The sequence below is a fragment of the Gorilla gorilla genome, chromosome 9 (assembly GCF_029281585.2).
Source record: "Gorilla gorilla gorilla isolate KB3781 chromosome 9, NHGRI_mGorGor1-v2.1_pri, whole genome shotgun sequence".
Taxonomy (NCBI): domain Eukaryota; kingdom Metazoa; phylum Chordata; class Mammalia; order Primates; family Hominidae; genus Gorilla; species Gorilla gorilla.
The window spans coordinates 113,965,075-113,992,677 of NC_073233.2; the positions used below are offsets into that span (position 1 = coordinate 113,965,075).

Consider the following 27,603-nt stretch of genomic DNA (forward strand, 5'->3'; position numbering starts at 1 on the left):
AATTAGAGGGCAATGTAACATAAGAATTAAGGGCATAGATTTCTAGATTTAGCTCTGAAAGCAAGTTGTGCTTATGGCATAGAAGACATTGGAAGAGAGTGCTCCCCTTTCTCAGGCAGGCTAGAAAACTGATTAGTATTTCAGATGAAAAATGATGGTGGGTTATACTAGATTGTTAACAGTGGGAATAAAGAGAAATAAATGGATTTTGCTGTATTTTAGAAATAGAGCCAAAAACACTTGGAGATGGATTGGATATAGGGAATCAAAGAAGAGCAGCATCATGGTTTCTTCCTTGAGAAACTGGTAGAATTATGGAGCTATTCTAATAAGTCTTGGGGGAAAAAAGAAGGGTTTGAGGTAGAATGAAGTTTGTGACCCAATAAAAAGTTAGTGAGTATATCTAAAAAACACCTAGACTTAGAGATGATCTCATCCGATGCCTTTCCATTGAAATTAATACCTGGAAGAGGTTATGTCACGCATAGGATCCTGTGTGACCAATGTCACACAGACAATTGGTGGTAGAGCTGGAAATAGAATACGAGTCCCTCAGAATCCTGCTAAGAAGCCACAGATCAGCACCAAGCAAGATGATCATTACAGACTGAGTGAGCCCCTATTACTTTAGTCCTCTTCTTCCCCTGACCAATGCAATAAAAAATATTTTAATAAAATTGTTGGGTTCATTTAACATAGTTAAGCAAGTTATGAACTGCATATTTATATTTCCTTAATAAAAGTGAGGGAAGTAAAGGCAGATAGAATATAAAAAGCAGTGTTACCCTTGACAGTAATAAATCTATTGTGGAGTCATTAATAACATTTACTCATGTATACTATTTGTAAAAGGTATACATGACATTCCCTCTCAAGTACTGTACATTCTATTTTGCAAGATAACACACATGAAAATAATTCAGGACAATAGGAGAGACGTCATAAGGCAATACTAGAATAACTGCCAAATGAATTACATAAACAATACTGTTTTGGAAAAAGGTACTCTGAAGTAGGCCCTAAGAGAAGGTTTAAGCTAAGCTCTGGAGAATTTGTAAAACCACACAGGGAAGGGGATTAAACAAACCTATAAAATATGTTCACGAGGGTGATAGGTTTGGGGCTGAGGTTTGGAAGTGGAGAGAGTAAGCTATTTTAGACTAGGTGAACAGAGACATTCTGTTTGGTATGACATTTGGGCCTGAATGATACAGAGGAAACAAGGAATGTGATAATGGGAGAAGGGGAGAATATTCTAGATTCTAGACCAAGTACAAATAATCCCTACGTTACTGTCTGTGTATTAGGCTCCATAGATCTAATACACAGAGATCTTGCTCGATGGTAAAATAATGGGATATGAATTCCTGAATTTAAACAAATTCTCTTTCTGAGCTCATTGTCTCCATCAGTAATAACTAGTGCACAGAACATGTGCAATAACATACACAGAAGTGTTTTGCAAACAGAAACGTAATGTATCAAAGTTATAAAAATCAGTTTAAAACGACAAGAAGGAAAGGTTATATGATTCTTAGTTAAAAATGGAGAAGTGAGTTATGATCATTGCTGATATGAGTATTAGTATTACTTACATATCTTTACACTGTCTCTTATTGTACTTTTTATGCGTATGATTTATTTGCCTTACCAGATTGTAAGCTCCCCGCAGCTGGTAAGCAGATTTTCAATATGGCAGCTGACACAGGCTTTTGGTTAGCTAAGATGATATATTAAGCCAATAATTCGTTTTACTGTCCTTTGGGGAGCTGAATTTGTGTGTGTGTGTGCTCAGAATCCCATCTACTTTCGAGGGATTCGGGGGGCTTATGATATCACGAAAAGTTAATGAAGACAAGTATAGATAAAAACATAATAGAACCCATCTTAAATAGGACAGAAATCATAGGCAGGTAATTGTGTTAATTACTACCGCTGGCCTTTGGCTGATATTTCCGGGCAGTCAGAGGAAGAAGGAAATCGGCTGAATCCCGCAGTACCGCACTTTAATCGACCTCCAGGTAGTCATTTACAGTCATCTGCAGAGACCAACTTTTCCCTGGACCAAAACCTGCAGGGCACTTGGATCGCGTGGGCTTTCATACGAGAGTCAACAACAGCCTACACGGAACAACTAAGGAAACAGACATACATCAATATGACCCTTCGCAAAGTCTGAGAAAATAACTGAGCAAAGTTATTTACTTGTTTCTGCTGCTGTTAGAGCAAGGACCTCTGTCATGATGGAAACACTGATGCCTCAACAATGGAATCCTGTTTTCTCGCTAGTGCTCTAGCCCAGGCTTGGCAATAGCAAAACAGCACCTGGGTCGCTTCATCGCCCCAAATAAACAGCCAGCATTAGCTCAGCTGCTCGCTGGCAGCCTCGAATCCAGGAGGGTTCGGTGTTGCGCACTGGGGATAGTGCCTCTGCTCGGCCTTCGGAGGGAGGGTTTCAGGTAGGCTGCTGCTAAGGGTCGGGAGCGTACTGTGTGAGGGTGGGTCTTAGGCTGATGCGGATGGGGGCAGGGAAAGAAGCAACTCAGGGCTGATGCGTTGCACAACTCCAGGGGGCACCACTGCAGACCCCCTCCTAGAGATGGAAACCTCTCGTGCCCCGTACACGAAGCAGCTGAAGCCAAGGACATTCTCTTCTCTGTGGGTCACAGGGGCCAACTCAGACCCCGAGAATAAGGGCTACCATCCCACTCCTCCCTCAGACCCCGGAGCTCACCCACCTGCAACTGCAGTCTCCGAAGTCTCCACCCCAGTCTCCCTGCCTCCAGAGGACTGGTTGCGATTGGCCTGCACCGCTGTCCCGTTAACTCTTCCGCAAGTGTGAGTGGCGTAACTGTCGGGCTCTTGGCCTTGGTCCCGCCCTTCGCTCGCCTCCGAAGCCTCGCCTACTTGACGTCATACAATGCCGCAAAGCGCAGGGCTGATCTCCGTCTCCGCCCCCAGCTGCTTTCTCCGAGACGTGGTCGCTGAGTTGGGGGCGGGCTGGGAGGGCTGTCGGTGGGCCAGTCTGCGTAGCGACGTCCCGTCCCCTGCGCACGGACGCCGGGAAGAAGGGGGTGGGGCCACGTTTGCGTCCGCGCCATCAGGCCCGAGATAGCCGCGAGGTCCGCTTTCAGTGTATGGTTTACCCTGCCAAACGGTTCTGCTTGGTGCCATCCATGGAGGGCGTGCGCTGGGCCTTTTCCTGCGGCACTTGGCTGCCGAGCCGAGCCGAATGGCTGCTGGCAGTGCGATCGATTCAGCCCGAGGAGAAGGAGCGCATTGGCCAGTTCGTCTTTGCCCGGGACGCTAAGGCAGCCATGGTACTACAGGTCTTTTTTGGTATTTAGAGCCTAGGAAGCAGATCTTGGGGGAGGCGGGCCGGGCTGTGGAGACCCGACACTCCCGCGCTGGCGGCGACCCTCTCGCTGTGGAGCCTGTGGCCGGCCCGGGCGGCAGCAGCCAGCGCTGCGGAGTTGCGGGCGACGCACGGCCTGGTTTCCACGGCCTTTGTAACCGCCTTGGAGGCCGCGATGGCTGTAAACATTATCTCTTTCCCCTTGTTATTTCAAATGGAGACCCTCCTAAACCACGAAGTAAGTGTAGGGAAGGCCGACAAAATTGGGTTTTTCTGTAATGAATGTTTTTATGTCTTTATCTTTAAATGTTATTTTTTTTTGTTTGCGTGGGTTCATAGCCCATGCTTATTCTGCCTGTTAAATATCCCATCATTCTCCAAGGACTCCCTGCACGTGGTAGGCCCTAGAAATTATTGACAGTATGATTTAGTTTGTAGCCCTGCGCTCCCCGGGATTGAAGCCAATGAAATTGAAGCCAGAGAGGATACCTTCCTCACTAGATGCCATGGGAGACAGTATTTTACGTAGATTTATTTATTTTAGCTATGTATTTTGAGGCAACAAATGGAAAACTGGATTTCAAAACAAGTAATCTGTACAATATGGTGCAATTTGAAACAACCGTGAATTACCATCATTTAAAAGACAGTCCTTTCTTAAAAATGTCCCATATTGAAACACCTTTCTGTTTGAAATGTAGACTAGTTGATAATTTTTAAGGCACATTGGTGAAAATTTTTTACACTTACTTATAATTTGTAAGGAATTGTGAAATAAGCTACTTTTAAAAGCCTGCAGTTTTTAAAAGTCAGTGTTAGAATTGAAGAAAAAAACCTGAAAGATATTTTAAAAAATATATACTTTGTCATCTTATATTCTTGTTTTTTTGTGTGTGTGTTTTTAGTAATTATTTAAAAAATGATAATTGAAGGTGGGAGAGAGCAGAACAAGATAGGTCATGCCTTGCTAATTGTTGAAGCTCGGTGATCAATATATGGGATCTAGAAATACATATGCACAGATGTAGGTACAGTAGGGTTGCTCACTGCAGAGTTGTTTTTGGCAGCAAGTCTAGAGCCAGCCTAAAATGTCCCATAAAGGGGAAATAATACTATGAAATATGCTACAGTTAAAACTGCATGGACCAGACGTGTGTGTACAGACATAAAATAATTCCCAATACTTATAAATTTAAAGCTTATATGTGGTAGAATACTACATAAGTATAATCTCATGTTTGTGTTTATATGAAGAGTTAGCAAAAACATGTAAATGCACATATATTTAAATACAGAAAAGACTGACAGGATGCCAGCTGTTAACTTTGGTCACTAGCAAAGGAGAGGGAATTGCTAAGGCGGGCTTTAACTTTTTATCTACTTAAGCATTGCTTAAGTCTTAATTAACGTGTGTTTAATACTTAAGTATTTTGAAAAGTTTTAAAAATGAAAATTTTAGAAACCAAAAAAAAGTACTATTGCACACAGTGTGCTTGTATTTTTAGTAGACATCAATACATACCAAATGTTTTATGTACTTAACAGGCTGGTCGTCTGATGATAAGGAAATTAGTTGCAGAGAAATTGAATATCCCTTGGAATCATATTCGTTTGCAAAGAACTGCAAAAGGAAAACCAGTTCTTGCAAAGGACTCATCGAATCCTTACCCAAATTTCAACTTTAACATCTCTCATCAAGGAGACTATGCAGTGCTTGCTGCTGAACCTGAGCTGCAAGTTGGAATTGATATAATGAAGACTAGTTTTCCAGGTAACGTTGCATTTTTCTAGTATGGCAGTTAAGTGTCTTGATGCCTCAGTTCTGTTGCTATTGAGTAATCTCAGGCCAGGAGATGTATTAGAGATATTTCAGTTTAGGGAAAATGTGCTCAGTACACAAAGATAATGGAGAGCATAAATCTGAAAAGGGTATATTTCCATGAATATTTACAGACTTACACATAAATAATAGATTATCCGTTACTGGGGATCCATAACTTTGCCTAGAGGTAAAGTGAAATATTAAGTGAAATTCTTTTTGAATTATACTTCAACTTATTTCACTTAAACATTAACCACAATTTTTCAGTTAATTGTTTTTAAAAAAAGAATCTCAGTAGTAAAATACATTGTAGTCCTTATGTAGAGATAACATATACAGTTGACACATGAACAACACAAGTTTGAACTGCATGGGTCTACTCATGTGAATTTTTTTCAGTAGTTGGCCGTCTGTCCCCATAGATTCTGCATCCACAATCAAACGTGTATCAAGATTCAGTATTTGCAGGATATGAAACCTGAGGATATGGAGGGCTGACTTCATATATGCAGGTTCCATAGGGCCGCATGCGCAGATTTTGGTATCTGAGGAGGGTCCTGGAACCAGTCCCCAGTGGATACCAACGGGCGACTCTTTGTTCTGTATCTAAATACATCTCTTTTTAGCCCATTTATGTAAGTAAAAATGAGGAGCAAGCATTATTAAAATATTTAAGTTGCTTATATATTGCCTTAGAAATTGGTTAGTGGTGGCTTTAAGGACAACTAACATTTGTGGTGAAGTTGAATGTACCCAGGCAATTTAATACATACTAAATACAGGTTTTCTTAACTGCTGTGTATTTGTCATCATCACTAACATTTAATGAACACTTAACCACGTGTCATGGCATTTTACATAGTGCTTTAGACATACTCTGTGATTTAATTCTCTCAACTACCCTATGATGCATATACTGCTATTTTTACAGAAGATAAGTAACAGGCTAAGAAGAAAGCTATTAATAAAAGAACCCACATCTTCCTAATTTCATAGTAAAACTGTCTAATCTCCATACTGCGTGCACCATATGTGGTTTGAATATGTGGCTCTCTCAGTCTGTAAGGCTTGTATTAATTTTATCTCTCACTCCCATTTCTGCATAGAGAACTCCTATTTACTTGTTAGATTTCACCTTAACCTTACTTTAGGGAAGCTTTGTGAGCCTTCAATCTAAGCTAGGTTCTTTTGTTGTAGGCTCTTATAAAATATATTTTCCTTATTCCAGTAATGTATCTCAGTTGATTATTCATCAGAATGATTGATTATCTTTTCCTGATACTTAAAAGCTGTGTGAGAGCAAGAACCATGTTAGCCACATCAGAGTTTGATCACTATCACATCTCTTAGTACCTTGCCTAGCATGTAATAGTAAAATATTTGTCAAATGAATGAATAAACACTGTGCTGTTAGAGTATAGGCTTCAGTGTGGTTGTGAATCTCTTCTCCCTTTTGCTTTTATTGTCCTTACCTTGCATTTTCCTACTAGCTACTCTTTCTCTTACCTGCTAATAAACCTTTCCAGTACAACTCTATTCTCAGGTTTGTTCAGAACAAGGCCCTACTAGTGATTTTGGAAACCTTATAACAGATTGTTGATCTGATTCCCTGGATAAGGTTCAAGGAATTTTGTTTACCTCCTGAAATTGTATGCTACATTTTGTATGATATGCACATGTGCATTTTTCTTGGGAAAGGATCTGGTATTCAACAGGGACATAGGTGGCTTACTCTAAAAAAATTGCTGCTATAGAGGATTCTTAGCATGGGAATTAGCCCATATATTCTTGTAGCTTTCTGCTGTCATTACAGGAACTTTTTCTAAAATCAGAAATGGAAAGGCCATTGTTTTTTAGAATGCAGTCAGCACAACTACCTGGTAATAATTGGCCCAGTGGGTTGGTGTCTGCTTGGAAATGATACTTCTGAGAAACAGATTTTGTTACCAGTTAACTTGATGGGCAGTGTTGGCTATGGTCAATGCTAGATAAACAAGTAATTAATAACTGAAGCTTTTAATAAATGATGGTGTTCTCACTCATAGATGGGAATTGAACAATGAGAACACATGGACACAGGAAGGGGAACATCACACTCTGGGGACTGTTGTGGGTGGGGGAAGGGGGGAGGGATAGCATTAGGAGATATACCTAATGCTAAATGACGAGTTAATGGGTGCAGCACACCAGCATGGCACATGTATACATATGTAACTAACCTGCACATTGTGCACATGTACCCTAGAACTTAAAGTATAATAATAATAATAAAAAAAAGAAAAAAAATAAATGATGGAAAGACAATTGAGCAAAAATTTAAGATTTAGTTTTCCTGTTAATTATGTTATTAGACCTCCCCCCCACCAGTTTTTTTTAGTTGATCTTACTTGACTAATCACAATGTCTAGGCCTTTTCCTTTTCTTTATTTTGTTGTGAAAAAGCTGTTGCTATGTCCAGTAGCACAGAAAGGAAGAGAGATTTTCCGATTGTCACTAGTGTTGTTACCATGCTACTGATTCCTGAAGCATCAATGGACACAGCATGATTTCTTAATAAAGATGGGAAGTAGACACTGATTTGCTTCATTGGAGATTCTTTGAATTGCTCTACTTATTGTAGTAAGTGAGGAGATTGAGCAAGGGATTTTTCCTAAGAGTCTTGCTAAATGATGCTAGGCAAAACTTAGGATAGCAGCAAGGAGAGTACTGTGTTTTGTACTAGGCATCGTTACTAGATTGCCAACTCTAAAGACAGAGTTGGCTTTTGGGGGTTATCATTAGCGCATTGAAAGAGTCAATTCCATTACTCTATCTTGTTCTATAGGTAAGAATCCACTAGGAACTCCTGTCTTTTTCTTTCATGGTGCATTAACCATTTCTACTGAGTGCAGCTCATTTCCCTCCCTCTACCTGTTCTCCCAACTGTTGCTGTGGGCGCGCAGGAGAGAACATACCTAGTATATAGCCTACCATATGCCAGGACAGTACATTCTTACTCTTAGGAAGAATGGTGTTTTCCTGGTCTTCTTCTTAATTTATTACCCACGTTTGGAAAATTTTGGTTGGTTTTCCCTTTGTTTTCTAATTTTTTCTACCATTAAAAGTGTTTGAAGTGATAAGCATAAAGGGTAACTTTTGAATTGTTTAGTTTTGTGACCATACTTACAAAGTAAGGCAAAATAAAATAGACAAAATACATAAAAATTATGATTGAAATTTGGGAAAGGACCAGAATTTTCCCCCTATGGTTTTACATGTTCGTCTTTACATTTTTAAAATAAACTTTGCTGGATTTTTTTTTTTTTTTAAATGCACTTGGGATTTAAAACCTGTAAGTAGTTTTGGAAAGTCACAGATCACTTTGTACTCTGAATTCCTTACTGGAAAACCAAGTCTCCACCCTCAAGGAGTTTTCCTCCTTCCCAGTTACAGGTCGGTCTTTTTCCTTTGTCAGTAGGATTTGACTACTGTGACTAGTATTTATTGAGCAATTCCTACAAGTGTGTGACACTATATTAGATGACTAATAGGTATTATTTCATCTTCGTAAGACTAGTGCGTAAGTACTACTGTTATTTTATATAAAAGGTTAAGACATTTGTCCAAGTTGACTTAGCTAAAAAGTAAAACTTCATATATTTAACCACTGCTCTCTACAGTATATGGCCTCTCAGTATGAGATTTTATTGATTCCTATTAAAAGAATTTGCAGATACCAAAATATGAAAAATTCTGTGAAACTGGGTTGCATACATTTAAAGTTGTTATGGAAGAACTAATGACTAGGAATATGAAAAATACAGTAAGGGTCTTGTCTTACCAGTTTCAAAAACTTGTGTTAGGCATTGTAAACTAAAAAGAGTATGGTACTAGCGAAAGAATAGACAACTGGAAGAGTTAATCTTAGAGCCCAGGATATATACATATTTCAATTCTGTGGATAAAAGATTATTTATTAAATGGTGCTGGTAGAATTGGTTAGTCATGTGGATGTAACACATACTATATACACCAATTTGGAGGAATTAGAAATTTAAAAGTAAAAATATTTAAAATTTTAGGACAAAATATAGTTGACTATGATGTCGAGTTGCAGTAAATCTTTTTATGAATTCTTTTCAAACGAGACAGAGTTCAGAATTTATCAAAGAATGGATATTTAAATTTAAAAAAATTATATTCCAAAAATATAACCAAATACAAAAGATAAATAATAGAATAAGGAAAATTCTTGTAACAAATTTGGTAAGGTGTCAATATCCATAATATATAAAGAACTTCTATGAAGTGATTAGAAAATATTAATAGGCACGTTACAGAAGAACAAATTCAAGCAGTCAGTAAGCTATTACCTTAATGATTAGAGTAATGCAAATTAAAGTAACAGTGAGGTGCCCATCAGATTTGCAGAAAATTGGAAAAAAAACCACTTAGAGCTTGTGAAAATGTCGGAAAAGAACAATCATATAGATGGAAACACTAGAAATTGCTACAGGCTTTTTGGAAAATAATGTTAAAATTGAAAATACACATAGTCTTTGATTTAGCGATCTTGTTTATAGTACTCTATCCAAAATATTTATGAATAACAACAAAACCTGAATGCTGCTAATAGAAATTGGTTAAATAAGTTAATGGTGGATGCATTCTACAGATAATTATTAGCTGTAATAAAAGAATTAGTTAGGTCTATATGAACCTGAAGGGACTTAGAATATATATATATTTAATATTATAATAGAGACAGGGTTTCTCCATGTTGCCTAGGCTAGTCTTGAACTCCTGGGCTCAAGTGATCTGCCTGCCTCAGCCTCCCAAGTGCTAGGATTACAGGCGTGAGGTGTGAGCCACTGTGCCCGGCCAATATCACATCATAGAGAAATATATACAGCAGAATCTTTTTTTTTTTTTGAGACAGAGTCTGGCTCTGTCGCCCAGGCTGGAGTACAGTGGTGCTTGGCTCACTGCAAGCTCTGCCTCCTGGGTTCACGCGATTCTTTTGCCTCAGCCTCCAGTGTAGCTAGGATTCCAGGCACCCGCCACCTGGTATTTTTAGTAGAGACGGAGTTTCACCACATTGGCCAGGCTGGTCTCGAACTCCTGACCTCAGGTGAGCTGCCCGCCTTGGCCTCCCAAAGTGCTGGGATTACAGGCGTGAGCCATCACACCTGGCCGCGTTTCCATATTTAAACAATATTCCCAGCTGATTGTTAGACATATTAATGTTTGGGAAATTCTGTATTGGATGTAATTTACAGAACTAACAAAAAGAAAAATTGTAGCCCATTTACCATTTTTTATGAGTGATATTATCAGAGAGTCATTGCCTCACACTGTAACAAAATTAAAGTTTTATTAACACTTTTGGTTTGTTTGTTTTGTTTTTTGAGACAGTCTTGCTCTGTTGCCCAGGCTGGAGTGCAGTGGCGTGATCTTGGCTTACTGCAAGCTCCGCCTCCTGGGTTCACACCGTTCTCCTGCCTCAGCCTCCAGAGTAGCTGGGACTACAGGCACCTGCCACGACGCCCGGCTAATTTTTTGTATTTTTAGTAGAGATGGGGTTTCACTGTGTTAGCCAGGGTGGTCTTGATCTCCTGACCTCGTGATCTACCCGCCTCGGCCTCCCAAAGTGCTGGGATTACAGGCGTGAGCCACTGCACCTGGCCAGTTTTATTAACACTTGCTAGAACACAATGTAATTGTATATTTGAACAAACTTCTGAAAGATGACTTTTGAAGCTTAAAATAATAAACCACTTAGTCAACAGATATGATTTCATGTTAAATCATCTTTCACAAACCAGAGAATATATTGGTGGCAAATTTGACAGACAAAGGTTAATGTTGTTAAGATATGAAATGCCCCTCTAAATATCGATGGGAAAACCACTTAAGCCTTACTTGATGAATATAGGAAGGACTTTATGAAAACAGATGACAAAAGAAGATACACATTTAACCATGACTTTGACAACAACCTCAGAGCTAATATTTATTAAGTACTTGATAGTTCCAGGCATTTTACATGTTTATTCTTAATCTGCCCAATTCTTTGTCCCAGTTTTACAGTTTGAGAAACAGCCATAGAGATGTTAAGTAAATGTTAAATAAATAACCCATAGGTTGAGTATCCCTAGTGGGAAATCCACAGTGCTCCACTGAGTTTTTCCTTTGAGTATAATTTTGATGCTCAAAAAGCTTTGAGTTTTATAGCATTTTGGATTTCAGGTTTTCAGATTAGGGATCCTCAATCTCTAGCTAAGAAGTGATGGACCAGCATTTGAACATTTGACTGCAGGGACATAAAATTAAAGCTCCGAAGGGTACGCGAATGTGTGTGCTTATGTATAATTTAAATTGTATCCATGTGTATATTAGTTTCTTCAGGCTGCTTAACAAAGTACCTCAAACATGGTGTCTTAAAGTGACCGAAAGCTCTTCTGTAAGTTCTGGAAGGCTGGAAGTTAAGGTGTCAGCAGGGCCATGGTCTCTCTGAAGGTTCTAAGAAAGAATCCTTCCTTGCTTCTTCCTAGTTTCTGCTCATTCCTAGCAGTCCTTGGCTTGCAGTTGCATCACTCCAATTTTTGCCTTCACCTTCAAATGACCTTTTCTGTCTCCTCTCTGTGTGTCTGTCTCTCCTTGTAAGGAAACCAGGCATTGGATTCAGGGCTCACTTTAATTAGGTATGACCTGATCTTAACTTGATTACATCTGTAAAGACTCTATTTCCAAATAAGGTCACATTCTAAGGTTCTGGGTGGACATGAATTTCAGGAGACACCCTTCAACCCAGTAGAGTCCGTTCTCTGGCCCCCTGCAAAATTTATATCCATCTAACATACAAAGTAAATTTACCCCATCCCAGCATTAGCAATTCTCAGCCCATTCCAGCATTAACTCTAAATCTCATGTAAGTGTTAATATCATCAACCCAAAAAGTGGCAGATCTCATCTCAGTCATCTAAATCAGCTATGTGTGAAACTGGAGTATGATCCTTCTTGGGGCAAAATTCCTCTCATCTGTGGACTTGTGAAAGCAGAAAACAAGTCTTCTAAAATTCAGTGGTAGGAGAGGCATAGGATAGACATTCCCATTCCAAAAAGAAGTTTGAAGTAAAAAGGGGTCATGGTTCTCAAACATGTTCCAAACCCAGCAGAGTAAATTCATTAGGTTTCAAAGCCTGAAAATAAAAGGCTTCATGCTCTGTCCTCTTGGTCCTCTTCTTCATTCTCTGGAGTTCTTCCTGAAAGAATAACATTTGCAGCCCAGTAGTTCTAGCTCTATCAGCCTGTTTCTTGCCTCTGTGTGTTAATACCTATATGTGTTGGTAAACAATGTAAGAGCAACTGAAGTTTAGGACTGCCTAAATGGTGAGTTTCAAACCTAGGTTGACGTTATTTCAATCTAGTGCTTTTTCTGCTGTACTCCACAAATTGAGGGCTTAAATACATCCTTTGATAGTAACATGCAAGAGGCTTTGTGCATGTAGTTTGTGAAACCTATATTGGCAGCTCAGATATTTTTGTGTTATTCTAGGTTTGTGTCTGGATAAGTTCCTGGACAAATGAGCTGATAAGCATTACGGTGTACATACTAACTCATATCTTAGAAGACTGTCACTTCTCATAGAAGCAAAATTATATATAATTCTATTATTATATACAGTTCAGTACTTAGAAAGTGAAACTATTACAATTTCTAATATGATTTATTATCTAAGGCTAAATTTTGGTACTCTGAAGCAAGCATGTAGATGGGCATTGCTTAACTCCCTTCCACTTCCCTCAAAAATGACCAGCCCATTTTCCTAAAGGCTGAGGTAGTTATATGTATATATTTGTATATACATATTGGTGACCTTGTTTTGGAGAGGGATTAATGTCGTAGGCCCTGAGGTTCTGGATTTTTTTCTGTAGGCCTGAAATAGTTGCTCAAGGCATTGGATCTAAATGATTTCGTTGTATGTTACTACTGTGTTTAAAATAAAACATTAGTTGCTGTGTGGTCTTGATTAGTTAATCATTGCAGAATACAGTATCTAACACTGCTCTCCCTAATGATCAAGCTATAAGATGGAAGATCAGGTTTTTCTAAATTTGACTGATGATTCTCTGTGTATGTAATGGTATTATTAGAACTTGCCAACATATGTGCAGTAATTGTGCTGTCTTCAAATAGTTTAAGGGACAAATTCACTGTTCTTCCTACTGATTTTTCTTTATTCCAGTTTCCTAGGTAAACTGCATTTAATACTTAGCAGAATATTTGCCCACTGTATATCCACCATAATGCCACAGTGTGGTGCTGCTGTGCTTTGGCCGAATATTTACGAAATCACCTTTTCCTATTGCTGTCAAATTTTTTATTTTGTGGACTAAATAAGATGCTCTAAAGTATATGAAAATGCACTCGTATCGGATATTTTTTGGCTGTACATAATGAGTTATGTGATTGCTTTCTAGTGATTGTGCCAGATTGATTGCCTTTTATGTTAATCAGTTTTTTAATAGCATGCTTATTTAAATTTTTTTCCTTGATTGCCCCATCTTATTTAGTTAAAAATCAGAAGGCTTCTTGGAGGTTATAAAAATAAAATTTGAAGAAAGCAGCAAGCAGAATGACACTATAGATGACAAAATGCGTATCTTTTTAAATGCAGATTTTTTGGACATTAATCTGTTAAAACTACAGTTTCACTCAAAATATATAATGCAGGCTTCCAAACCAAAGATAGTTTATTCCTCCCATTATTGTTACATATGCTGTTTGTGCCAAAATCCATTCAACAAGAAACAGTTTATGATTTTTGTAGATGTAGTGTTCCCAGTGTTTAAAATTTCCAGATTTACTTTCGTTACTTCAGAAGCTTTCTGTCTTTACTTTCTTTTAAGTGTTCTTTAAGATGTTACTTATCAAGCCAGTATGTACTATTGATGCATTGAACAAAACAGTTTTTATTGAGGGGCTTCTATTAATGTTAGTCTCAGGAAGGTGTTAAGGAGTAAACACCAGACAACAAAGGGATCCATGGCCCCAAAAGGGGTAAGAATTTCTGGCCATTGAACTCTTAGATCACAATTTAATATTTCAGTGCCTAAAAATGAATGAGGATTCTTATTTTGATCCATAGTACCACATATCAGCAACAGGATCGGCAGAAATACTTCCTGATGAACTAAGAGGAGACTATTTTGACTCTTGAAGTGGGAGTACTGGGAGAATCATAACTATTTCATGACAGAACCGATTTTTAATATACTTTACCCTTGAGATGATTGTGGGAAAGGTATTTGGTTACTGCAGGAGAAACTGTAAACTTTCAATGAAGATAAGGACCATGTCTGTTTTGTTCATCATGCGGTTCGTGGTACCTAGCACTTGTATGCTTTTAGTGAGTGATCATAATGGAATTCTAATTGTTGAATTCTCATAGAGAGAATTAGTGATTAAATGCCAGTGAAGTATTAAGAAGGGGACATTCAACATCTTCAACATCTTTTTTCTCCACATATTTATTTACATAAGAAATGCCCATAGAGTGTGTGGTATCAGCTATCATAAGAATTGTGTTAATCATTTGAGAATGTCAAATTTTGGAGTTGGTTATTTTAGAAGTGGGAATTGGAGTAAGCCCATATTAACAGAATCCACAAAGGGATTACCTTCAAAAGGTTTTCTGGAAAATAATGTAATAATGAACTAAGGATACAGGGCAGAAGAATATTTAGGAAATAATTTACCATATAATAGTTAACATTCATGTATACACTTAGTAAATGTTTGTGGTTCACTTACCTTGGAACAGGCTCTCTGATAGGCCCATTAGGCTGTAAGTATAAAAGGCAAGAACAGTGATCAATTTATTTTTAATATTAGTTGAATACGTATTTGTGTAAATATTTATACATATTATGCATATTTATATAAAATGAATGATGGTAGAAAGTTTGTGCTTGGTGGTAAAGACACACAAACACATAATTTTAATGTTTTGGAAAATTCAGTACCAGAGGCCTACCATGAATTTTAACATGTATCTTACCTCTTGGTTCTGGGAATCAGATCCTTTGAGTTGTATCTTTTATCATTTATTTTTAGAATGCTATGTAATATTTTGTTATCTATGAAATAGTGGCACTAAAGATATATTTCAAGTTTTTAAAAATGAGCTTATTTTGCAACTGCAACCATGAAAGAGTAATGAAAATCTTTTTATTTGAAGAAGTCATATTAGAAAACAAGTTGGAAAACATTTTGAAGAAGGTATTAATTTTTTAGCCGTGGCAATAATGTAGAATAAAAGAACAGTTTTCAGCTTTCTGCTAATTTTCCAAAAATTGTAATAAAAGAATTATTCCCTTTTTTTCTCTGTTACATAACAAAATAAAACTTTAGGATAATATGGCTCTACTTTAGGAGTATTTTAATTGGGCTTCTGATAAGTATCCTTCTATATAAGAAATTTCCTGTTATTTAAAATTTATAACAGCTTTGGCTGCTAAATTTTATCAAAACTTTTTGGGACATATATTGATACAACCATATGGTTTTCCTGCTTAATTAATAATTTACAGAATATCACCAATTCCTGTTAAACTACTCTTATATTTCTGGGCTAACCACTGCTTGTCATAGTGTGTTTACTCTTTTAATTTTCAACTTGCTTTGACTTGCTGAGATTTTGTTTAGGATTATTTTAAATGTATTCAAAAGTATGGTTGCCCTTTAGATCTTTGGGGGGTGCTGTCTTGAACAGTTTTAGTAATAGGGCAACTTTTTATTTTTTAATAGAACTGCTGTTTAATTTTTTATTTCTTAATTGGCAGGTCGTGGTTCAATTCCAGAATTCTTTCATATTATGAAAAGAAAGTTTACCAACAAAGAATGGGAAACAATCAGAAGCTTTAAGGATGAATGGACTCAGCTGGATATGTTTTATAGGAATTGGGTATAATTCTTTCTAATTTTGAAAGCAAAAGTCTATAATGATTCCATTATCTTCACTTAAAATCAGAGTCCTTGGTTACCCAGTAGTGTCCAAACAGTGCTTGAAGTAAATGGGTGATTGCATGAGAATTTTATGGTTTTTATGCATACGGTATTACATTATAATGACATTTCATTTTAAGAAAATTTAACCTATATGTAATGCTCAGAAAGTACTTACTTAAAGCTAAAACAAAACATTACCATTGATAAATAATATTTTCTGTCATAAAGAAACTAATACACATGAGGTCCTATATAACAAACACTGATAATATATACTACATGCCAGAAGACATTACTTCAAGCTCTAAGTTAGTTAATTTAATGTACATAACATCCCTATGAGGAAGGTATTGTTATCATCATCGCAGGTTACATACGAGGGGATACAGGCACGGAGAGCTTAAATGATTTGCCCTAAGATCATATGGATGGTTTGTTTTCATGCTGTAAGGGTTTTTTTTTTTAAAAAGGTTATAGCTATATAGCCATAATGTAGTATAGCGTTGAAACTCCCTATCTTTTGGACCTGTAGATTCTTTGAAAAATTTTTGTCCACCAAATTCTAAGAGAAAATGTCTTTCTGTATCTTAGGCACTTAAGGAAAGCTTCATAAAAGCCATTGGTGTTGGACTAGGATTTGAATTACAGCGGCTTGAATTTGATCTATCTCCATTAAACTTGGATATAGGCCAAGTTTATAAAGAAACACGTTTATTCCTGGATGGAGAGGAAGAAAAAGAATGGGCATTTGAGGTAAGAAATTTGTTAGAATTGTTAAAACTAAGAATTTCTATTTTTTATGCATGTATGTGTGATTAATTTGGGTAGGCTAGTCACTGAATTTGGACGCAACTGAATCCAGTCCTGCTGCTCTGAAAGTGAAATCAGGGCTACTATGAGAGCATGTAACATTTATACTAATGCTTGAAAGAAGTTGAAAGATGAGTCATTGTGAGTTCAGTATGGGAAAGGAAAAGAGGCTCTGACAAGGAGCTTTGCATGTATGAACAGCCAAACGCAGCCACTTTGGCTGGGCCATGATGAGGGTATTTAAGAGAGATTCCAGATCAGGCTGGTAGATCCTACAAGGTATTGATCAAGTTAAATATTTTGGTTTCTTACTGTATTTTGTTTCTGTCACTGGCAGTTCCTGGTTGCTAGTGAGAGAAGCCAACACACACTAAGCCAAAAAACCCCCCCAAACAGTATTATAGGTTACTAGAGTGATTCAGTAACTGTCCCCAGTATTAGCTAGAATTAGGGGATGAAATATTTAGAGCTCTTTGTGTCTCCTAGTTTTGCCTTTCTCTACATTTTGGCTTCAGTTTTCTCCCACCCATGTTTCTCATTCTGTACACCAGCTTTCTCAGCCTCTCTGGTCTGCGTGACAGAAAACATGGCTCTTGCATGTAACATACTGTTGCATGTAACAGTTTATAAACAATTTACAGTTTAAAAACCTAAACAAACTGGTAAACTCACTTTCTCTTCCAAGCCCAAAAATCCTAGAGAAGGGATGCCCTGGCCTAGCTTGGGCTAGTTGTTTATCTCCAGACCAGTCATTATACTGTGATTGGTCCTGCTTGTGTCCAGCAAACGGGCTGTAGAGCAGTTCTCTGACTTACAAGATCATCTGTTGAGATACTGAATACTAGAAAATAAATGAGATGTTAAGTTTGAGATACCAAACATCTAAGTGAAGATGTCAGATAGGTGAATGGAATGGAGGGCTGGGCTAGAGGAAAAAAATTATAATCATAATGGTTATAAGTATAACCATTATGTCAATGGTAGTTGAAACCATGGATTTGAAGTTGAAACTGTGAGATTACCTAAGGAACAGCTATATATTGAATCTATGAAGAGAGGAGTGGAAATTGAAACCACAAGAAGTTAGAAGTAAGGCCTAGAATAGAGCCCTGAGAATATATATGGTCCCCAGTTTATGATGGTTCAACTTTTTTTGACTTTATGACAGTATGAAAGTGATAATGCATTCAGTAGAATTCATATTTGCAGAACCCACGCAACCATTCGTTTTTTCATTTTCAGTACAATATTCAATAAATTACATGAGCTATTCAGCATTTTATTATAAATGAGGCTTTGTGTTAGATGATTTCGCCCACTGTAGGCTGATATAAGTATTCTGAGCACATTTAAGGTAGGCTATGCTATGCTATGATGTTTGGTAGGTTAGGTGTATTAAGTGCATTTTCCATGTAACCATATTTTCTTACAGTGAGTTTATTGGGATATAACATCATCGTGAGTCGTGGAGCATCTATACTAATATTCAAAGGTGAATTTGTGGAGGGGACTGATAAAGAATGACCAAAATGGTATAAGAGAGTAGTGTTGGTATCCAAGGACAGAAAGCATTTTGAAAAAGAGAGCTGGGTCAATAACTGCTAAGGACTAGATGTGGTGGTTCATGCTTGTTATCCCAACACTTTGGGAGGCCAAGACACTGCCTCTACAAAAAATTTAAAAAATGAAAGGTTCAAAACAGTATATCCATTAGTTAACATTCTTTAGTGTCCAACTATCAATTGTTAGTGTACATACACCTCTCATTATACATTAAGCATGATTCTTATTTATTGAAATATTCAATACATATAAGAACTATATCTTATATGCTACATTTCTGAAAAATTATTTTAGATATTTTTAAATTTGTACATTCCAGTTACTTTTTTCTTGTTTGTTTAAATAGAAAACAGAACAGGGCTACATAGCAGACTTACTTTGCGATAACTTTGACATAGTAAATCTTCTGATACTTAGTCTTATATTTTTCCTCTTTAAACATATCTTAAATTTATCCTTACTGAATTTCACTTTTTGCTGACTTGGGTACCTGAAGGTATGAAGATAGGAAGAAGAAGATAAAAAATGATAGCTCCCTAAGTACTATTTCTAATTGTAGTTTCTTCTGACGTTTTATGGAAGAATGCTTTAGTAAAGTGGTTTTTCAGTGAAAAGTTTGTTCAGCTTTTAAGTGTTTACAATTTTTTCTGGTAACTGCTTCAATATATATTACATTTTAAAGTCCCCTTCCCCTTTGTCTCATATGTAGAGGAAAACAGAAAATTGCATATTGGTTATGTTTTACCTATAAATTTCCACCATGATTTTTCATACGTGATAGTATGTAGTTAACTAAATGCTTACATACCAATGTTGCAACTTGATTTTTTTTTTTTTAACCTTGTACTTTATTATACATACTAACATCAGCAGTGAAGGACAGATAGCTGTCAAGTACCTCTAGATAGGGCACATCACCTGTGTAGTATTCTGGTTGAGAATGCATAACCTAATCCACTCATTAAGAAATATCAAACAAACCCCAAATGAGCAATATTTTATTAATAAAAAGCAGATTTGGAGGAATTTGTACTTTAAAACGTTAATGTCATAAAAAACAAAGGCTAACAAGACATGACAACTGAATATAATACTTGTCCCTACTTGCCCATTACCGGGCTCCTGTTCTGGAGAAGGGATATGCCACAAAGGACGTTATTGGATTAATTCACAGAATTTGGAATACAGCTAATAAAGTATTGTTTCAATGTTAAACTTACTGACGTTATTAACTGCTGTGATTATGTAAGAGAATGTGCCTACTAGGAAATACATGTTGAAGTATTTAAGAGTAAAGGGCCAGCACATATGTAACTTCTAAAGTGGTTTAGCGGAGGTGGGGAAATATATATATGCACGCGTGTGAGTGTACGTATATGTATAGAGAGAGAGAGAGAGAGAGAAAATGAGATTTAGAAGATGTGAACAAAGCTACATCTAGGTTTACATATTTTGTAATCTGTATTTATTTACCTTTTATCTTTCAGGAAAGCAAAATAGATGAGCACCATTTTGTTGCAGTTGCTCTTAGGAAACCCGATGGATCTAGACGTCAGGATGTAAGATTTTAGGATTTCTCTCTTTTCTAAATAGCATGAATCAATGTTAAGTTTGCTCTTTATTGATGGAAATAGTCATTTGCCTTATATCAGTTTAGAGAGTTTTTTTAAGATTATAGATATAGTAGTACTCTTTATTAGCAAATATTAAGATCACTAGGGATTTTATAGAAACATTTTTAAAAAGCAGCCGGGCATGGTGGCTCACACCTGTAATCCCAGCACCTTGGGAGGCCGAGGCAGGCGGATCACCTGAGGTCAGGAGTTCCAGACCAGCCTGACCAACGTGGAGAAACCCCATCTCTACTAAAAATACAAAATTAGCCAGGTGTGGTGGTGGGCGCCTGTAATCCCAGCTACTCAGGAGGCTGAGACAGGAGAATCGCTTGAACCTGGGAGGTGGAGGTTGCAGTGCACCAAGATCGCACCATTGCATTCCAGCCTGGGAAACAAGTGAAACTCCATCTCAAAAAAAAAGAAATGTTACCCGCTTCTTCACATTCGTATACGCTTAAGTATTACAACAAAAAAAAATATGGTAGTACTGTCATACTACTCATATTTCCAATAGACATTCAAGATTATCTTAGTCATCTTAACAGTAGTTTATTTCTTGGTGAATTGGGGTTGTGTTGAATGTAAGAGTACCACGTTGAAGGTTGATGAGTAATGGAATTACCTTGCAAATTGAATCCACTCCTCCTTTTAAAGTAATATCCTGAATTATTCCCAAAGTTACAGTGTCAAACATGTAAGAGACCTTGTGTCATATTGTGGCATAACATCAGTTTCAGTTATTCAGCCACAATGTTTTTATACTTTCTTATCCTATTACCTGGTAAGCAAGCGGGGGAAGAACTTAGGGTCAAAGACTCTTAGTTTTCATATAATTATGATTCTGCAGAAGTATTTATTATTTAAGGAAAACATATGTTTTAATGAAAACTACATGCATTCCATTATTTTTAGTAAATCAACATGAAAGAATGTAGCATGATCAATATATATGCATCGTTACTTCCACAAAAGTAGCTCAGGCAACACACCAAACCTTTGATAGATTAATCAAAGGATTACGAGTTCTCCATAGATTATCTTCCTTAAAAAGGGATGGCATGTTAAAATTGACACCTGTTATCTGAAGATGTTCTGACCCAAGTTACTGGTCCTTCTGTTTTTAAATCTCAGCTTCACACTCCCTGCAAAAATACCTTTTGTTTTCATAGAGCTTTATAATTGTTGAAACATTTGCATATTCAGTACTTACTTTTCATTTCCCTGGACAGAGCCTGTTTAGGCAACAGTGGCACGTTGGGAAGACTAGAGTACAATTCACAAAATTGGGTTCTAGGCCCACATCTACCATTTAACCTATGTTTTGAGCTTGGACAAATTGTTTGAATTGTTTGCTCTTCCTGAGCCTCAGATTCCCCATCCATAAAATTGAGATAACCGTATCACAACATAGCTATGAGACCAGTCATATAAAATAAGTACTGGACCTTGACTTGTTAAAGCGCTGTACAAAACCCAAGTACTATTTATACTAGATGTGTAGAATATTAAAGAGGGTCTGTACTGGGTTCAATTGTGAACAACGGCTCTATCTCAGAGAGTAAGATACAGTTTAAATTTAGTACTGAATAAATAATGTCCTAAAGAAGTATACATCTCTGTATAGTTATGGCAGTTTTATCAGACCCATCTTTTAAAGTAGTATTTCACAAAAGTTCACTTTCTCACTCACCTCTATCAAAATAACCTGACTGCTCGTTAAAATTACAGATTTTGATATCCCTTCTAACTTAGATGTAGTAAATCACACTTTTTGGATGTGGGGCCCAGTAAATCTACATGTTCAAAATACCACAGGTTTTTGTTATATAAAAAAGTTCAAGAATCAGGTTTTCTATTTCATTTTTTTTTTATTTGTTGTATTGGCAACACTAATATAAGAAATACAAACAATGTTCTAGGAATCCTATGTTGTCATTTAATACTACTGAAATGTAAGTTGGTCTTACTTATTTTCATGATTATGAAATTGATCATACGATTAACATGCAATATAACAATAAGGTAATCTGCTTTTCTCTTTTAGGTTCCATCTCAGGATGATTCCAAACCAACCCAGAGGCAATTTACTATTCTCAACTTTAATGATTTAATGTCATCTGCTGTTCCCATGACACCCGAAGATCCTTCATTTTGGGACTGTTTTTGCTTCACAGAAGAAATTCCAATACGAAATGGTACAAAGTCATGATGATTCCCTGAGTAACAAAGGGAAATGAAAACTGTTTGTGATCTTCCGTATTCACTGAAAAATAAATGCTTGTTTAGTATCAAATTTTATTTCACGAAAGTTTTTTTAAAGAACAGAAACTTTTCCAATTAGAAAAAAAAAAAGCAGACTTCTGGTTCAAGATAGCTCACTGGAATACATGTTTACCTCTTTCTTTCCTAAATTGCATTGAATTGATAGGAAGGATGGCGGAATCTTAAAGTGATACATGCTAACTGTAGAAAAAAATAGAAAATGCACATAAGCAAAAGGAAACATTTAAATGCTATCTTTCAAAGATAACTACTCTTAAAACCTTGAGTATCTTTTCAGACCTTTTTCTTGGCAAATGAATCCATATTGACATATTTGATTTTTTTAAAAACATGGAAACGTACTGTTTTGTAAATTCTTTTTAACTGCACATCTACTGTTCATAAATATACCTCTGTAACATAACTTTTTGTGGTTCTAATGTACTCTGTTGTATAGCTAATACAAGTTAGGATGCTTTTGGCCAGAGGTAACAGTGTCCAAATATAATTGGCCTAAGTAACCTAGGAAATTGTTTGACATAACACAGGGTTCAGGGGTGTCATTAAAGACACACTTTTTTTGCCTTGACCTCAGTTGGTTTGTTTTGCCTTAGGCTATTCCACCTCTCGATCACAAGAGCTGCTGCTATAACTTCCAGTTTTACATCTTTGTAAAATTGTATCTCAAAGGTAGAAAAGGCCATTTCGTCTCTCATTTGTTTTATCCATGAGGAAGATTTTTAACAAAAGCCTCCAGAAGATTTCCCCTCAGTTTCCATAGACTTAGATCAGGTTACAGAGAAAGGCAATGTCTGACATTTTTGGTCTCTGTTAGAAGTAGACTCTGTTGAAAAGAAAGAAGCTAAGCTAGGTGGGAAGAATGGAATTGGAAGCCCACTGCCTTCCCATAAGAAAGGTTTGCCATAATTTACTCACTTTTTTCTGTGTTAGACATTTTGATTATCTGCAGTTTATTACTACAAGCAGTGGCAGAGTGAATGTCCTTGTACATTTTGAGTTACATGCTTAATTACGTCCTTGAGAAAGTTTCTAAAAGTGGAATGATTGGTTTGACTGGTTCATAGGGCTTTAATTATACAATTTACCCCTCTAATTAGTACTATATGTATGTGACTTCCCTCCCCTCGCCAGAATACTCCTTGGTCAATTGTAGGTATTCTTTTTGATTTAATTTTTGCCAATGTAATTAAAAAATGGTATGTCACTTTTAAAATTTGTATTTCTTTCATTACAAATAAGGTTGTTATGTCAGTGTTGTTATTGGCTTTTCGTATTCCTCTTAACGTGAACCGTCTGTTCATTGTCTTTACCTGTTTTCGTTTTAGCAAGTAGTACTTAATTTAAAGTGTGAACATAATATATAAGATGCCAGGACCATCACATTGATGACAAAAATCTATTATGTGGTTGTAGTGCATGTCTTGGAGTTAAACTCTTAAGTATCAAGAAGTAAAATAATTTCATTGTTTCTGTTACTAACATTAAAAGTGTGCAAATTGTATAAAATTAGGTACTTTGATTAGTAAAAGAAAAAAATTTGAATTTTTTTTTTTAAATTTTATTAAGCATGCCCAGTTATGCCAAGCATAGTAAATAAAGGTCAAGTAGCATTTATAATAGAGGAAGTATTGTTATCCCTAGCATGAGTGTAATGGTGGTATGAAAAACTTTGTCTTGTCATTATAATAATAAAAAAATGAACATTTATTATGGAATTTCTGTGAGCCTGACACTGTGTTGGATTTGTGTTTTTTAGTTTTTAGTTTTTCTATTACTTTTAATCAAAGTTTCATGTGTACACAGCTTTAAAAAATTGGATAGATCTGTAAGTTTTTTTCCTAAGGAAAAAGGCCACTACTCTGACTTCTTCCATTTCCTGTCTCCAGGGCAAGCCCTTTCAACTCTTTTAGATGTTATTTTTTTTTGTTATTTATTACCATGTCTCCAAATGACATGCTTATATTGCTTTTACTTGATTTTTAAATTTTAGGCATTGTTTCTTTGATTTTCAAAATAAAGCTTCCCTCTTCTGCTTCCCAGCATTACACATTCCCTTTTTATCCCCTTTTCTCCTCCCAACATAACAATTCAATGTTTACATTGTTGACTGTGATTACACTAAGGATATGTGTACATTATTGAGATTATGTAACTGCTGTATACAGCTGAGTGATGTATTATCCTTACCATATACTAATTTATTTCCTTTAGTTAATTGACTGCATAGATTTCTATCATATGTATGAATATCTTCTCTATACATTCAAACATAACAATTATTCCATCAGTTTCTTTCATCTTTTAAAAAATCACTCCTAGAGCAATCTGCTTTGTCCAAGTTGGACTTTGTGCCTTCTATGGCTGGTGTACAGCTGTAATCCTGGGATCTTCTTTACCATGATCCTGGGGATTGTCTCTCCTGTGTTGGATTCCCTGTTCCCCATTTGCTATCTCTCACATCTTAGATTTACTCCATTCATGTGAAATAGCTTTTTGAGAAAAAAGTGGGCATAGGAGTTACATTTTTTGAGACTTGTAAGAGGAAGGGACAGTCCTATGCAGAGTGGTATAGGGATCTAGTTGTTTCTTAAACCCATTATCCTATCCCCCTCCACATGAAGCTCTTTGTTAACGCTGTATTCATATCCACTTTTTCCAAGTATTTGATGCCGCATTTGGTGAGTTTTGTGCTGGGCTGGCACATGCTGCTTCATACTCATGTCTGCTGGGTCCAGTTATAACATACTGACCAATGTATGGCTTTATTGGTCTCTGTTAATGTGTTTCCTGCATAGGAACTCTCATAAATGTATTTTTAAAATGAATCTGTAGATTTGTGTCTCTTCCATTTCAGACTCAGAAATTGAAAAGATTTGGATAAATTTTCAATTAAATTTTCACTGTCAAAATTAGAATTGTTACCTATTCAGAATCTGAAACTCAAAAACCAGTTAGGTTTGAGTAACTCAGCAGCTCCTCACTAGTGGAACTATTACCATCTGAACTTGAGGACCAAATAGATTTATAAATACACATATGCAAATATATCTTTGGTCAAAAATATTCCTGAAAACAACTCCAAGTATCAGTACTTTTAAAGAGGATATGAAGAGAGCTAATGAATGATGGATTTCATTTTTATGGGGGAAATAAATATACCTTCATAGTATTTGTGAATTTGGGATTGGCAAAGTCTTTGGATGTATTCCCAGTTTATCAGTTAATGTCAGGTAACTGCTGTATATGTCTTACGGTATTTATATTAGAAGCTATTTTGCATCTTAAGCACTCACATATCAGGCTATTTAATTCTTATAACTCTATGGAGTTGTATTGATGGGGAAAGTAAGTTACTGAGTTCTTGAACAACTTACTAAAGGTTATATATTCATTGAATACTGAAGCTTGTTATTTGATCAGAGTTAGGCTCAGATCTTTAGATCCAAAACCTCAGTCAACCACTATACTTAGTGGTGTGCTGGTAAATATTTAACAACCAGCAATCCTGGGGCAGGGAAGAAGAGGCCTTTATATGTAGCTTTTGCTTATTCCATGAAATAATGATGTGTAACCAACACCTAGGTTTAGCACATGTTGGCATTTTGCCATATTCGCTTCAGATCTTTTTTCCTCTCATTTCAGGAATAAAACAAATGCAGCTAAAGACTTCCTACCCCTCAGTTACCACCGCTTCATCTTTCCCTTTCCAGGGATAATCTCCAATATTTGTAATTTTATGCTGTTATGCGTTTACTATTTGTATGTATAGTGTTTTGTGATTAAATCTTACATTTCCCTATTAGGATTGAAACATTAGGATGGAATCTCTTTGTGTGCTACTTAGAAGTAGCAACAGTGTCAGAATAATTGAGCTCACTTAAGCCAACACTTCTCAAGGAGTATACGTACTTAGGAGTAGGCACTGGTGTGTGGTAGTAACTCATCAGAAGATAGCAATTGGTCATCTAGAGGCATTCGTTTTTTCTGAAATTTTGGAAAGAATCTTTTCATAATAAAAGTATTACAGACACTGTAAGTAGCATGCAAATTTGCCTTTATTTTAAGTAAAAAGGTGTGGGGCTTCAGAGGAATTTTCCTGCCCACAAGTACATAGTTGCTGTTCTTTTAGGGTCATTTTTGAATGAAAAAACATTGGAAAGGAGCCAGCATTAGAAGGGGAAAAAAGTAACATTTGTTGAGTACTTAAGCAGTAGAGCCCAAATGTTGGTGTGGTACACCCCTCTGCAGGTCACCTTTAGGGGACTGACCATGTTGCAGGTGTAAGACCACTTTTTTACTATCCTAGAAGCCTTCAGCAATAGGCAAGTGAAATCCCATAAATTTGATGGTCCTGATAGTTCCATGAGTGTTTTCGGTTGTTACTTAGCACCCTTTAAAGCTCTTCATGCTTTTTCCAGTGTTGCGTGAGCAAGAAGCCTGCTAAACTAGTTGTTCTTTTCCCCTCTAAATCCACTATCTTTCACCCTTCAGTACCCCAGGAAGCTGCCTTCTATGTACCTTGTTGGCCAGGCTGTCTTTTCCTTGATCGGGTTTTGCAAATGGAGGTGGGGGAGGGTATTAGCAGAAGACTAGGTAGAAAGGGAAATAGGATGATTATCCACTTGCCTTCCTGCCCTGCAGTGGCTTGGAAATAGCTGTGTTCCTCAGCATCACAGCTTCTGACATAGCCGTCTCCGTATATACATCTCATGGGTTCAGGAACCACTTTCCCCTGCCTTTTCATTTTAGAAGTAGAAAGATCTTGCTTTTGCTTAGCCTAAGCTGCTGCACCATCTCCATAGATTTCTGTTATTCTTGCCTACACCCTCTTTGATCATTACTTTTGGTTGTGCCATCTGTTTCCTGCTACAACCCTGAATAATACAGTAATTTGTACCATGAGTAGTCCTGGGAAAGTGGAATTCTGGAATTGGATTGCTCACATATTTGATGTATATACAAATAACTTCCTTGTCAGGGAAAATGGATGCTTATCATTGGTGGCAAGTGGTGATGTCACAATTGCTTACATCATTACTAGTAATGTCATGGAGTCATGGAATACAAGTGGAGTACAGTGTTGGAAGATGAAGTGGCTGTGGCACATAGTCACTATGGTCATGGTAGAGATTACAGAGATTGTTAGGAGGACTGGCTCTTT

At 36.8% G+C, this 27,603-nt stretch overlaps 2 protein-coding genes across 6 annotated transcripts in view; one reads left to right on the forward strand and one right to left on the reverse strand.

Annotated features, from left to right (window-relative positions):
* Positions 1 to 2,973, reverse strand: part of KBTBD3 (kelch repeat and BTB domain containing 3) — a 26,460-nt gene extending 23,487 nt beyond the window's left edge. Inside the window, exons 1-2 of one of the 5 annotated variants that reach the window (XM_031015975.3) lie at positions 2,739 to 2,963; positions 1,934 to 2,134 (exon numbers count right to left, since the gene is read on the reverse strand). The gene's annotated coding sequence lies outside the window, so the exon portion shown is untranslated. Of the gene's footprint in view, positions 1 to 1,651; positions 2,135 to 2,205 lie in introns of all 5 variants that reach the window. The other 4 variants (XM_031015977.3, XM_063693496.1, XM_031015976.3 and 1 more) reach the window with 4 other exon arrangements.
* On the forward strand, positions 2,910 to 24,157 carry AASDHPPT (aminoadipate-semialdehyde dehydrogenase-phosphopantetheinyl transferase). Its single transcript, XM_031015979.3, has 6 exons — positions 2,910 to 3,320; positions 4,901 to 5,126; positions 16,005 to 16,126; positions 16,762 to 16,923; positions 20,031 to 20,102; positions 22,204 to 24,157. Exons 1-6 carry the CDS (start codon positions 3,138 to 3,140, stop codon positions 22,366 to 22,368), a joined length of 930 nt encoding a protein of 309 aa, XP_030871839.1. The 5' UTR covers positions 2,910 to 3,137; the 3' UTR covers positions 22,369 to 24,157.
* The last annotated feature ends 3,446 nt before the right edge of the window (positions 24,158 to 27,603 follow it).

What these genes read in the sequence shown, in the direction of transcription:
- AASDHPPT (XM_031015979.3), top strand. Translation starts at nt 3,138, where the DNA reads ATGGTTTACCCTGCCAAACGGTTCTGCTTGGTGCCATCCATGGAGGGC. An exon ending in GGGACGCTAAGGCAGCCATG is followed by an intron (nt 3,321 to 4,900) that starts GTACTACAGGTC and finishes TGTACTTAACAG; the next exon opens with GCTGGTCGTCTGATGATAAG. An exon ending in ATGGATCTAGACGTCAGGAT is followed by an intron (nt 20,103 to 22,203) that starts GTAAGATTTTAG and finishes TTTCTCTTTTAG; the next exon opens with GTTCCATCTCAGGATGATTC.